This window comes from Erithacus rubecula (assembly GCF_903797595.1).
Source record: "Erithacus rubecula genome assembly, chromosome: 8".
NCBI lineage: Eukaryota > Metazoa > Chordata > Aves > Passeriformes > Muscicapidae > Erithacus > Erithacus rubecula.
In genome coordinates this window covers 6,682,954-6,695,290 of record NC_136659.1, presented here as the reverse complement: position 1 = coordinate 6,695,290, position 12,337 = coordinate 6,682,954, and the positions used below count along the sequence as shown (strand labels likewise).

The 12,337-nt window shown below is 38.1% G+C and overlaps 1 protein-coding gene across 2 annotated transcripts in view; it reads left to right on the top strand.

Moving 5' to 3' along the window:
* Positions 1-12,337, top strand: part of CALCRL (calcitonin receptor like receptor) — a 63,125-nt gene that overhangs the window by 37,177 nt on the left and 13,611 nt on the right. For both annotated transcript variants that reach the window (XM_079310713.1, XM_079310712.1), the window contains exons 6-10: positions 2,332-2,423; positions 6,880-7,006; positions 8,373-8,526; positions 9,683-9,743; positions 9,848-9,914. In XM_079310713.1, the coding sequence (XP_079166839.1) occupies positions 2,332-2,423; positions 6,880-7,006; positions 8,373-8,526; positions 9,683-9,743; positions 9,848-9,914 (501 nt within the window). The remainder of the gene's footprint in view (positions 1-2,331; positions 2,424-6,879; positions 7,007-8,372; positions 8,527-9,682; positions 9,744-9,847; positions 9,915-12,337) is intronic.

Sequence of the window (12,337 nt, the reverse complement as noted above, 5' to 3'; positions counted from 1 at the left end):
ATGGTACCTGGGTCAAGAAACTGAACTGAGAATCTTTACAAGTTTCCAAACTCAAAACGCAACAGTTGATGCAACAGTGCTTTGAGCCGTTCCTTGTATATCAAAAGTAGCCTCTATACTTGTGTAGGTCTATGTATAGATGCTATTTTTATAGATTTCACCCATCTATTAAAAGATTTAGGAAAACAAAATCTCTAAATGACCTCTTACAATTATCTTTTGATATGTGAGGATACAGTGGGCAAAATTGCATATTCTTCCCCATTCCCCAGCTCTGTGTCCACTAATATTCTTTATGTTTATGAAACATTCAGTCATGGGAAAAGGCAGTAAATTGAAACTGTAAATTCCTAAGAATCAAGAATAAAAACCACAGACCAGAACAGGCTGTAAATTAATTTGGACCTCATGTTAAGGGGTTCAGTAGTAGCTGTTTCAAGAAATCTGATCTGTAACAGAGTTTCTAACCATTGCTGTTGAGTGCCTTAGTGTACTTACCTAAAAACTATATTGAGCAAAGACAGTTACAGATGATAAGGCACTTTATTATTGCTTTTTCTCAAATCATGAGACTTTGATTTTGCTAATGGCAGTTTAATTCTATTAGCAGAATTGCCTTAATTCATTGATTCTTGCTAATGTTAGGCTGGAAATGGAGGATATTATTCAGAAAGGAGCAGATCTATGGCAATCCCTCTTTATGGATAAAGAGGTAGTTTCTCTCAGACTGTTTTGCCAGCATATTTCAACTCTTTTCACAAATCTGAAGCCATTGTATGGAATAGCAGCTCCAAAGAAAGCCTTGCTGCAGTTGTGTGTTGTTATTCTCAGCAGCATTCTCTCCTCACTGTGCTGAAAAGGCTGCACAGTGCTGAGACACTGCACAGTAGCTCTGGCTGTTGTGCATTGTTAATTCTCATTGTTACTGCCCTCAGCAGTGCTTCCTGCTGTTCCACACTTCTGTGCCCATTCTAAATTGTGGGGCAATCTCTAAATCCTTAAAATTCCCTTCTGCATAGATTGGTCACTGAATGAGGGGGTGATATAGGAAATGGTCCTGTCATAGAATAGTTGTTATTTATACATCCCAAATTTCAGCATTTTGGAGTAACACTTGATTTTTCTCATTCAGAAATTTTTCACTTTCCAAATTTCACAAGAAGTTCCACTTATACCTATTGCATTGCTGTTTGGGTTTTTTTTTAAGGAAGTTATCTCATTTTAAAAAGTAATTATAATTTGAACATTTCTAGCACACACCAAGAGACACCCTTGTGTCATCTTACAACCTACTTAAAGCTTTACCTGTAATCTTTTTATATTACCTCAAAAGTCAGTTTATACAGCAAGCTGCAATTACTCTGTCCTTACTTGGAATGATAAGTTCAGAGGATACAGAGTTTGCAGTATGTGACCATTTGGATGTGTGCTCTAAATCTCCCTGTATAACCCAACTAGTTCTGCTTTACTGTGAGAGTATAAGGTTCAACCTCAAAATCCTCATTTTCTTATGTGCCAAATGATAACCTTACATTTAATGCAGCAAGGGCTTTTTGCAAGAAAGGTTCCATGACTGAAAGCAAGCATTTGTTACTTTCTGATAAAATTAATCAGCTAATTAATATATTAGCTACAAGAATTAATGATAACTTGAACATAATCCAAATATTAAATCAGAGTTCCTTTTTTTTTGACCTTTTGTCTCTATCCAGATTTTCATAATTCCATAATTGACAGTAGGCTTATTTACATTACATAATATTGAAACATAATTATGACTATTTAACATAGTGGTCTTCACTATTTTTGAGCCATTGTTAATTTTTTTCATGCCCTTCCTGAAATGCTCAATAAAAACTGGATTTCCAGTGCCATAATCATAGCTCATTTTCAAGGAAGTATCTTTAAATGCTGAGAAAAGTCTGTGGGGAAAAAATTATATAAATTCATACAGGGAGCTTGTGCTTTACTTCGGAGTTGTGTTAAGAGAGGGATCAAGACTCAGAGAGCAATGCACCCAGTACATGAACTTAAACAGATTTATATAAATACTCAGAAAAAAACCATAGCACTGTATATGGAAACTTGGTATTTTAACTGGTAAATTTTAATGATTTCTTCAATTAATCTGCTGTGTTCTCTATGGAGGGAAATTTCAGTAGAATGTTCTTTGGCAGGATTCTGGACTTGTTCTATCGTTACTTGAAATGGCTTTGGGTTTTTTTTTCTTATTAGTATTATAGTCACTTTAACTGCAAGAGGAGATGTTTGAATATGTGCTTTATCAGCAGTAGCTCTGTCTAAATCACTTGGCTTTGTTTTCTGTTGCAGACTGCTCTGAACTTGTATTACTTGGCCATCATCGGACACGGGCTTTCAATCGTATCCCTTCTGATTTCTCTTGGCATATTCTTTTATTTTAAGTAAGTATCTTTAAAATCCTTCATCAAATCCCAGTGGTGACCACAATCCTGGTTTCAGTGCTTGGGAACACCAACCATCCAAATAAAATTAAATGAAGAAGGAAGATGAAGAAAGCCAGTATATAGGTTTGCTGTTAGACTTTATACTGTGACAAAAAATTGAGGTGTCTTTTCTCAGAAACCTAAAATCAATAACCTGCAATCCAATAACTGTAGGATATATTGAAAATAGGAACTGGGAAAATGTTTGTTCATTTTGGGTTTGTGATGTCTGGGTTTTTTTAGTGGTAAGGTACAGCATGGACACTAGGAATTGGACTCCATCCTTGTGGGTCTCTTCCAAGTCCGGATGTTCTGTGATTCTGTGTTATGCCAAGCATCAACTGAGCTAAAGAGCAAGTCAAACGAAAATAGTGATGACATTTGATAGGTACAGTAACATTGCAAAGCACTACTCACAAAATATGACAACTGTAAGGGAAGTAAGCCTAAGAACTACAGTAGAAATAGAAATAATAACAATAATCCCTTTTTTTTTTTTTAATTCACAGTATTGAGTATGAGAGGCTTGTCATCTTCTGACTAACAGTTATGATGTCACCTTCTTGAAAGGAAGTTTGAGCAGTGTATCACCACTGCCCCAACAGCTCAGAATAGAATACACAAGCCTTTTAAAATTAGACTTATTACTTCATATTTGGTGAACTTTCTTTCCTTCCCTATGAAAGGCTCCTTTTCTTTTTCTTGTCTTTTAAGAAGCTGCTGAGGCCTGGTAGAAAGGTGAACCCAGGAGTGCTGCCACATGAGCAGAGCTGAGAAAGACAAGTTGTTCCCTGTGCCAGCTGCTGCCATGCCCAGTGTGGGCTCCCCTTGTCAGCCTGGTTTAATCATTTCATAAACACCTTCTCCCTGCAATGCACATCTGCTCCTCACACTCACCTACTCCTGCCCCTGTGCCCTGCTGCCTCACTCCAGCTTCCCTCTCCTCCTGACATTTAAACAGGAATAGCAGACACACTGCCAGTGGATGCTGCTTTTCTCATGCTGTGGGCTTTGATTAGGTGGAGGCAGCTGATAGCTGATTTTAAAAAAGTTCTTTTTAGTCACATCTGGCTGAAAGCAGTGCTTCCACTTTAGCTGTGCATTATTTCCCCAGGCCTCCACAGCATTTCTGCAAATCTCCAACAAATAGGAGTATTTCAGCTTTGTAGCCCTTCTTTTAAAACCCAGTATTCAAGATGACATTTCAGCTTTTTCTAATATTGTTTCATAAAGGATAACACATATAATTGTTTTTCAATCAATTTATTTTTGTATGAACTGTAAAAACAATGCTTCTTCTTTTGAAATTCACTTTCCTTCCACAAACTCAATGTGTGAAGTGGCTGAGTCCTTGTAAGAGCTTTGATTTTGCATAAAAAAGGTCAGTGCTGTTCCAATAAATGTCACAAAGGTTAGCAGACTAAATATCTAATGTGACAGGAAAAAGGCTTTAACATGGGAGGAAAGAAAGATTTGGAGTAGGATATGATTTTATAAGTTCCCAGAAAGTCAAGCATGCTTTTTCTATACCATAATATGAAAACCAAAGTAATTTCATCTTTGCTTGTGGCACTTACTGCAAAAGCAGGTGATTTGCTGTGCTGCCATCCTGTGTCATGTTTGTCTCACCACCCAGGGATTTTCTTCTCTGGGAGCAGGATCATCCTTCCTCAGAGAACTGCATGGAATGAATCCAGACCCACAAACCACATTTTCTAGACTGTGGTTATGTTGGGATTTAAAAGGAAATTACAAAATTCAAAGGAAGCTAAGGAAAGTCCTCTGCAAGCTGTTCTCTTGAGATGTACAGTTCCTCTAAAGTATTTTTAGTAGCAGAAGGGTATTTAAGGACCCAGATTAATACCAGGATGTATTATATATCAGCAAAGGCTTGGATAATTATTCATAGCTTTAACAGGTGGACTTCTTTTTTTTTTTTTTTTTTTCTCTATTGTGGGGGGTGTTTTTGAATTTGTCATTTCCAAATCTTTTATTCTGTAAGTCAACTGACAGTTTCCAGACAACATTTGCTGGATTTCTGATCATTAGGATATCTTTAGATTTGACTAGAAATTTTTAGCTTTTCCCCAAAGGAAATATCAACTGTTTGGGATTTGAATTATTTTTTAGGACTAAAATTTTTCTGCATTTTATGTTTGCATTTTGAATTTTGTTTCTTCTTCAGAAAATTTTCTGCTTGAAAATACTTGTCCAGCTTATGAGTTGTGTTGCCCAAGTGCACTGGAGTTCTTGGTTTGACAGAATGAAACAGGTCATAAACTTGGAACTCTGAACATGTCTGAAAACTCATCTGTGAGACACAAAAGTAGCTTCTTGCAGTGTCTCTGCTTTCTTATTCTGTTACATACTTGAGATCATGCATGTGTTGCAAATGTTAAAATAATGGTATGGTTTTCATAGAGAGCAGCACTGTGCTAAAGAGAGACTGGGCAAAGCACTGATTATTGGATTGCTATGGAGGCAGGAGCTACCTAAGCATTCAGTTAATGCCATCTGAACACATAACTCCCCTTAGGTGCATGTGTGGATCTCACTGCTTGAGTTTTGCAGTATTGAAATACTTTAAAAACTTCTCGAACCCACTTAGGGGCTTTTGAAAATGCCAGCTTTTTTCTGTTGGAGAAATTAATTTTTCCCTAATTCTCAGGATATACAGGAGTCAAAAAAGGGAAATAGTAATTTAGTAGGAAGTCTGTTTTTATTTTACTACACATGGTTTAATTGAAGGGCTGGTCATTCAAATGTACTTAGATCATAAATATAAGAATTAAGTGATTAAAGGATATTATGTCATTAAAGAAAACAGTCAGAAAAAAAGGAATATAGGAAGGACAACAAAAGAGGGAGGGTGCAGAAGCTTAGAAAAAATCTTTTTATTACCAGAAACAGTCTTAGTTTTTAAATGTCATCAGTCTTGCTTTCTGTTTCTTGTGCGGTGATCCTTTCAGTCCTTTCATGCATGGGTGGAGGTGGGTGTGGATGGGTGTGTTTGAATATTCAACAGGAACAGCTGCGGGATGACCCGGAGAGATGGCCCCATTAGCTGTACGTGCTCTTCCTTGCCTGAGCCTTGAGTCTTAACAATAAGCAGACAGAATTCCAGAGTTTTTCAGGACTTGTTTACACAAAGCCCTTCGCTGGACTCTAGTATTGTTTCTCTTTTCATATACGAACCATAAAGAGGAAAAAACATATAAAAATACATTTTCAAAGAATGTAAGACCCTGCATGTTATAACAATTAAAGTTTATCCATTTGGGACATTAAAAAAAGGCTCAAATAAAATCTTAAAGAGCCTAATGAAATATATTTTTTCCTCAAATTAATATGCAACCCTGTTTTCCATATTTTGGAGGTTTTCTTTTGTATTTTCTTCAGCCAATGGTAACCAAATTTTCCTGTGGGTCCCTTCTCATGGCAGCACTGGTTTCTAAAGGGGTTTCCTTCCCCTATTTTTAGTGCCTTGGGCTCAGGCTGTCCAGGGCTGGCACGGTGTGTGCTGTGAGCTCAGGGATCTGTGGGTGCTTTGTACACTGCCCTGTGAGAGCTGCAAAGGATGCAGCCCAGATCTGCCCTATGGCCAGGCTTATGGGGATGCCCTTTTTTCTCTTCAGGTCACCTTTGTTGCTGTTTTACTTGTCAGCAGTTTTCAATATGCTCCTCCAGCCTTTGTGAAGCTTCCATATCTGCATTTCTCTGAAAAAATGTAAAGGTTTCCCTTCCATCCTCTCAAAAATTAATTGCTGATGTTCCTCCTTTATCATTTCTTCTAGGCATGTTATTTGAAGAAAACTTGAATTTTTTTTTTCCCCCTTGGGTGACAGAATAGACATGGCCCCTGCTGCTCTTTAGAATGTGTTTCTGATTTCTCTCAGTGGCATATGTGTAAGTGATAGATGTTGGGGGAGATTTACATAATTTGGTTATTTAGATATTTCTCTAGCTTTAGGCTGAAGGAAGAAAAATGACAAGGATATGATAACAAGAATTACCCTCTAAAGGTCTAAACAGATTTGGGTAAATGGAAACAGGATAAGAAAGCTTGATCAAGTGTGATAGGTGCTTGGGATAGGTAAATCCATACAATAGCTAGTTGGAAAATTCTTCAGGTACTAACTGAAAAAAAAAAGTAAATCTTCTGAAAATTATTATCAGCATTTAAATAATTCTCAGCTGGCTGCTACAAAGGATGTCCTTCACTCTAAACATTGGATCTAAATGTTCATGCTTTCTTCCTTTTGGTATATTACATTTGCTCTGGACCTGAAGAAAGGGTTGATGTAAGACTTGTTAGTAAAATCAAGGGCTTTAGCATTTCAAAATGTCAGAGCTGTCCCCAAGTACACATAGCTGTCCTCCCATGTACTCATTTGTTCTTGTTTCTCTTTCCTAGGAGCTTGAGTTGCCAAAGGATTACCCTGCATAAAAATCTGTTTTTCTCTTTTGTTTGCAACTCTGTTGTAACAATAATTTCACTGACAGCCGTTGCCAACAACCAGGAATTAGTTGCAACGAACCCAGTAAGTGAAAGTCTGTTTGCCAGCCGTGTTTGTGTGAATGGCTGGAGCAGCTCAGCAGAGGTGGGAGCTGCACAGCTGATGGAATGCTGTGTGTGTGTGACGAAGCACAGCAGATGGCTCACAGTGCCTGGGACATTGCACATTCCAGGTTGTGAAATAGTGAAAGTGTTTTAAGGGACTGAGCTGACTGAACGCCTCTTCCCAGCTCCACAGAGTCGCTTTTGCTCTGAAACAACTGCAGGAAAGCCTGTTCTAGATAGTCAGGGAGGCTGGCTGCTGCATTCACCAAGAAAGGGCAGGAAAAAAGGTTTTGGAAGGTATTTTAGATCCTTCTGCTAGTTTCTTATGGCTTTAGCTTCGCCATCTTCAGTTAAAATAAGAACCAATTTATTTTTGCAACACAAGAGTCTAAAGAAGAAGTATACAAACAAACAAATCCCTCACCCTGGCTTTATTGTTATTTAGACGTAGAAGATAAATCTTAATTCTGTGGAAGTTAGGGTAAACCTCCAGAAGCTGAATTGAGTAAAAAGATAATTTCCTTTTCTCCTGTAGAAGCAGTCATCAATGTGCTGGAAAACATACCTGAGATAGCTGCTAATAATCATCATCAAGTGAGTTAGGTAGCAAAAAATGGTAAAACAATATTGGGTTTTGCTTTGTTTTAAGCTAAGTGGTAGAAAGAGAACAATCAAACTGGCAGCAATACTGGAAGGAGGGGAAAAAAAGGATTTAATGTGGCCAAATCTGCAAATTAGCTGTTGCTCCTTGTTCACAACCTCACATTTTAGACTTCCCAATAAATTATAGCATTTGAACTAATTTTTTTAATTAAGCTAAGTGCAAATAAATGCCAGGCTTCTCCAGAAGCTACTGCAAGCTCTTGGTCCCTAGGTGCAATTATGAGTAGGTTAAAACTGAAATCACTGTAAGCATTTTAAAAACATGAATTGTTCTCTGGGGTAGTTATATGTTGTGATGAGTAAAACTGAGAGGGATTACCCACATCAAAGTACATTTCTTTTGGGGTTACTATCAGATAATTCAAGGATTTTGAATGGTTAAGTGTGGCAAGATTTGCAATAATGCAAAATATCATAACAGCATTCCACCACACTTCAGAATCTCAGGGTCCTTGTGCATGAATAATAAAAAATCCAGTCTCAGTTATTAGTTTCAGGTCACCATAAAGTTGGGATTGTAATGCCATAAAAATTCTACTTTAAAAAGTAAATAAATATGTAATTGTAGTCAAAAGCGGAATAAACATTACCTCAAGTGGTATTTTTTCTGCTTTGCAAATAAAGCTCTGAGATTTCTGCAAATTAAAAATTTATATTATACTTTGCTTTTTTTCCCCCTGCAGGTTAGTTGCAAAGTGTCACAGTTCATCTACCTATACCTGATGGGTTGTAACTACTTTTGGATGCTGTGTGAAGGCATTTACCTGCACACTCTGATTGTGGTGGCTGTTTTTGCTGAGAAGCAGCACTTGATGTGGTATTACCTTCTTGGCTGGGGTATGTGATTTCAGCTTGTGTATTTTCAGGTCAATGCAGTCTCTTCCTCCTTCAAACAGCTGTAGCTTTGTCTCTCTGAGCTGTAGCTTTGAGTGGCAGTGGCACACCCCAATTCTTTGTCTGTAGTGTTTTAACAAGCTTAGAAATATTAATGTAGGAAGCTGCGTGTACCTCTGCTGAGAGAGAGATGATGCATTTCTGGAGTCAGGAAGTGACTCCTCCTTTGTATAGAGAAAATAGTCTCCTATTATAAAAAAGATCTTAAGAAGTAATTATTCATTGTTCCTCACCTCGAAGATGTTTATTCAGGAATGAATGTTTTCAGAGAAGTCTCTCCGAGCCTAGGGTGGAGAGTCAGAACTGAGTAAGAGACGGCTGAGGATTTATTTTTCCAGCAGTTCCACTTGACCTGTACTGCTCACTAAGCAAACACAGAATAGCTGTGACTGAATATCTCAAGTAGTATCAATAGCAAAACTAATAAGCCAAGCCTGCTCCCTTCAGATAATGCACAAGGGCTTATTCACAAAGTGCAAGTGAAGGCTCTGGCAGCCTCGCTGTATTGACACACTCAGCTCCCAGTGGGACCTGGTACCTGGGTCACTGTCCCACTGCAGGCACAGCTGAGCCTTGGCTGGAAGGTCACAGGTGCTCAGAAGATCAGGTGCCACCAGAGTGTCAAGGGCCCCAAATGACTAATTTGCTTATTCTTTTAAAATGTTTCCATTTGGCTTGATTTCCTGAGTCTAATTTCAAAGTTGTTTTCTAAATACAGCAAAGTATTGATACTTTGTCCTCATACCAGTGAGAACATGCTCACCATGGTCATGCTGTTAAAGCTGTGTTCATGTATGCAACCACCATTTTAATATTACCTTCCTATTTGGTGCTACTGCAGATTGAAAAGCAGCTGTGTTAATGGAGATCACTTGTTACATTCTAAAAAATGAAAAGTTGATTTTCCTTTCCTGTGTGTTGCTGTGGATTTCTTGGCAAGTCAGCGGGTTCACACATCCCTCAGAAAGAAATCTAAGAAAAGAAAGTTTAAATTGGTCCATGATAGCTTATTTTCTCTGCAGGTATATAGTTTGGGTGAGGTGAAAATACAGAAGATTGCAAGTTTACTTAGTTATTAACCAGGTTTTTTTCTCCACAGGTTTTCCACTGATCCCTGCCTGCATACATGCAATTGCAAGAAGTTTATATTATAATGACAAGTAAGTAGCTTCAGCTTGCTTTGCAAGACTTTTATATTTTCTTTGAAGTAAAAAATAAAACAAAGCTAATAAATGCCTTTTCTTCCCCTGTTTGTTTTCTGTAGTTGTTGGATCAGCTCTGATACTCATCTGCTTTACATCATCCATGGCCCTATTTGTGCTGCTCTCTTGGTAAGCATTTTTCAAATAATATTTTGTTTTCTTGTTTGTTTTCTGGCTGCTCTTGATGGGCTTACAAAGGTAAGAGCTTTAAGCTGACATTTAGAGGTCACTGCCATTTGTGAGTCTGCTGCTTAACACAGCAGGTGCTTCAGACACAAGGATCTGTGTCTCTGGTCCTTTGAGAAACTCAGGTTTGCAATGTTGATTATCATTCCACTCAAATGCTAGTGACAAGGAAGGACTAAACCATATCTGGAGTACTTGAGGGGAATTTTAAATCTTTCCTTTAGCTGAGAATGCCTCTCATGCCCCAACTAATTGGCAGGTGGACCCTCCTATAGGCCTCACGTGCTGTGGCCAAACAGCCACCAGACTGTCTGAGCTTCAGGGAGAGGGGATTTGGATTCCAAGACTGACTGTGGGTGGAATATGGGATGGAGAGAAGCTAGAGCAGCACTTTGTGAGAGAACCAATGTAAATAGTTCTGCCAGTACCTGCGAGTGCCCCTTTTCTGATACTAATTTAGCACTGTCTGCTTTGGCCACTGGGGTATTGCAGCTCCTCTGCTTCTGGAGAGCTCGTGAAATCTTAGAGCTCAGTGTTCAGTGTGTCACCCCAAGTTAATGCCAACTCTGTTCAGTGCTCACTACTAAATCAAATTCTAGGTGAGTAACTGAGGACATTACCACATAAAATCAATCTTGATTGTCAGTTGCACTAGGACTGGATTTACCCTATGAAATTCAGTCAGTAGATTGCTGATAAGTAGAAATAGGTGTGTATTTAAACATGTATCTACATAATGAATATAATTAGCATACAGGCATTCCATATGTGATTGGCCCCTGTGTATGACAGTCATTTGTTTTATTGTAACAGAAACCTCGAGCTGATCTGGCCAAACTGCTGGGTCCATGGCTGCTGCCTTTTCTCTCTGCTTTTCAGTTCATAAAAGAAGTTGATTAATAATGAAAACTTTAAGTAACTTTATGGAAATAATATCAATTTCTGATCCACAATTTCCTCTTCTGTTAACTTGTTAATGAAGTCCTGTGGAGAGCATTCTGTGCATAGAAAATTCTCACAGAAGACCACTGTATAAATCCTGGGATTCTTGTGACTCCCTTTTTTTATTAACTAGTAAACTTAAATGTTGAAGACTGTGATGGTACCACGACACACCTGAGCCCCTCTGTGTGGCAGCCAGAGCAATGCCCATGAAATTATTGAGAGTTGTGACTCTTGGGGTGTGAATTATTGCTGGTAATCTCTTGTCCTGGCAGTCAGGTCTGCTGTATCTGTTCATGTAAGGATCAGCTGTGCCCTAATCTGCAAACTTAAACACAGTTCTAAATCCTTTCAATTTTTGTTCTCTCTGCTTTACACAGAAGATGAAATCCTGTTTGCATAGAAAAGTATAGATTTTTTTTTTTTTAATTTGTGAGTTGTTACTTCTGTTGTTCTGGTGTCTCTTCACAGATATATCACTTCAGTAAGGCTCTTTCAAACTGAACGATAATTTGTATTTAAATAGGAAAGTGAAAATTTGTGTAAAAGCTGTAAGACTGTACTACCTTCCATTAAGTGACCTCATTTTAGGATTTAAGGTCTTTTTTTCGCCTTCTAAGCAGTGGCCTCGATAAAATCACACTGCAAGTGGCCAGACTCCTGTGGGATTTGAATGCACTGGATCTGCCCCAAATGATCAAGTCTTGTTTCTGTTCAAGGCCACATTCAGAATGTTCTTTGATTTTACTGGAGGCATAATAATCATCTCTGTGGGGATGGTCTGGGCAGAGTCTCTGTCCATCCTCTTTGCAATTTACAACTTTGTCCACCTTTGATATTCCTATATTTTTAATGATCCAACTGAAAGTGTTTCTCTTGTATTTTTCTTGCCTCAGTACAATCAGTAAATTCACTTGAAAATCATGTGCAAATAACAGATTAAACTGCACATCTTCTCTGGGATGTGCAAGTACTCTAAAGGAGTTGCTTTCCTTACTAGAAGCAAAAAAAAAAAAAAAAAAAAAAAAAAAAACCAAACCAGTTTTTTTCTTCAATACAGAAAAGACAAGGCAGGGCTAAAGATATTAGATTAAATGCATGTGTGTAGGCTTTGTGAACAGAACCCTCATTTGCTTAAGCAGCTTGCTTGCCAGATACAATTTCCACACTTTACTAAGCATGACCTGCTTTAGTAGACATTTAAGCAACAACATTAAACTGCAAATTAAATAACGAGGGGGAAGACACTGTTTCTATTTGCAGGAGCAGATCTCAAAGAACGTGAAGGGGACTGTCAAGTGGGTGCCAGGGAGAATTGGCAGAAATCAATGGGAATTTAACTCTTGTACATCACTGAAAATCCTACAATTACATAAAGTTTAAAACAACGCTGCTTTTATGGTCCCTGTTGTTACATAACTGTG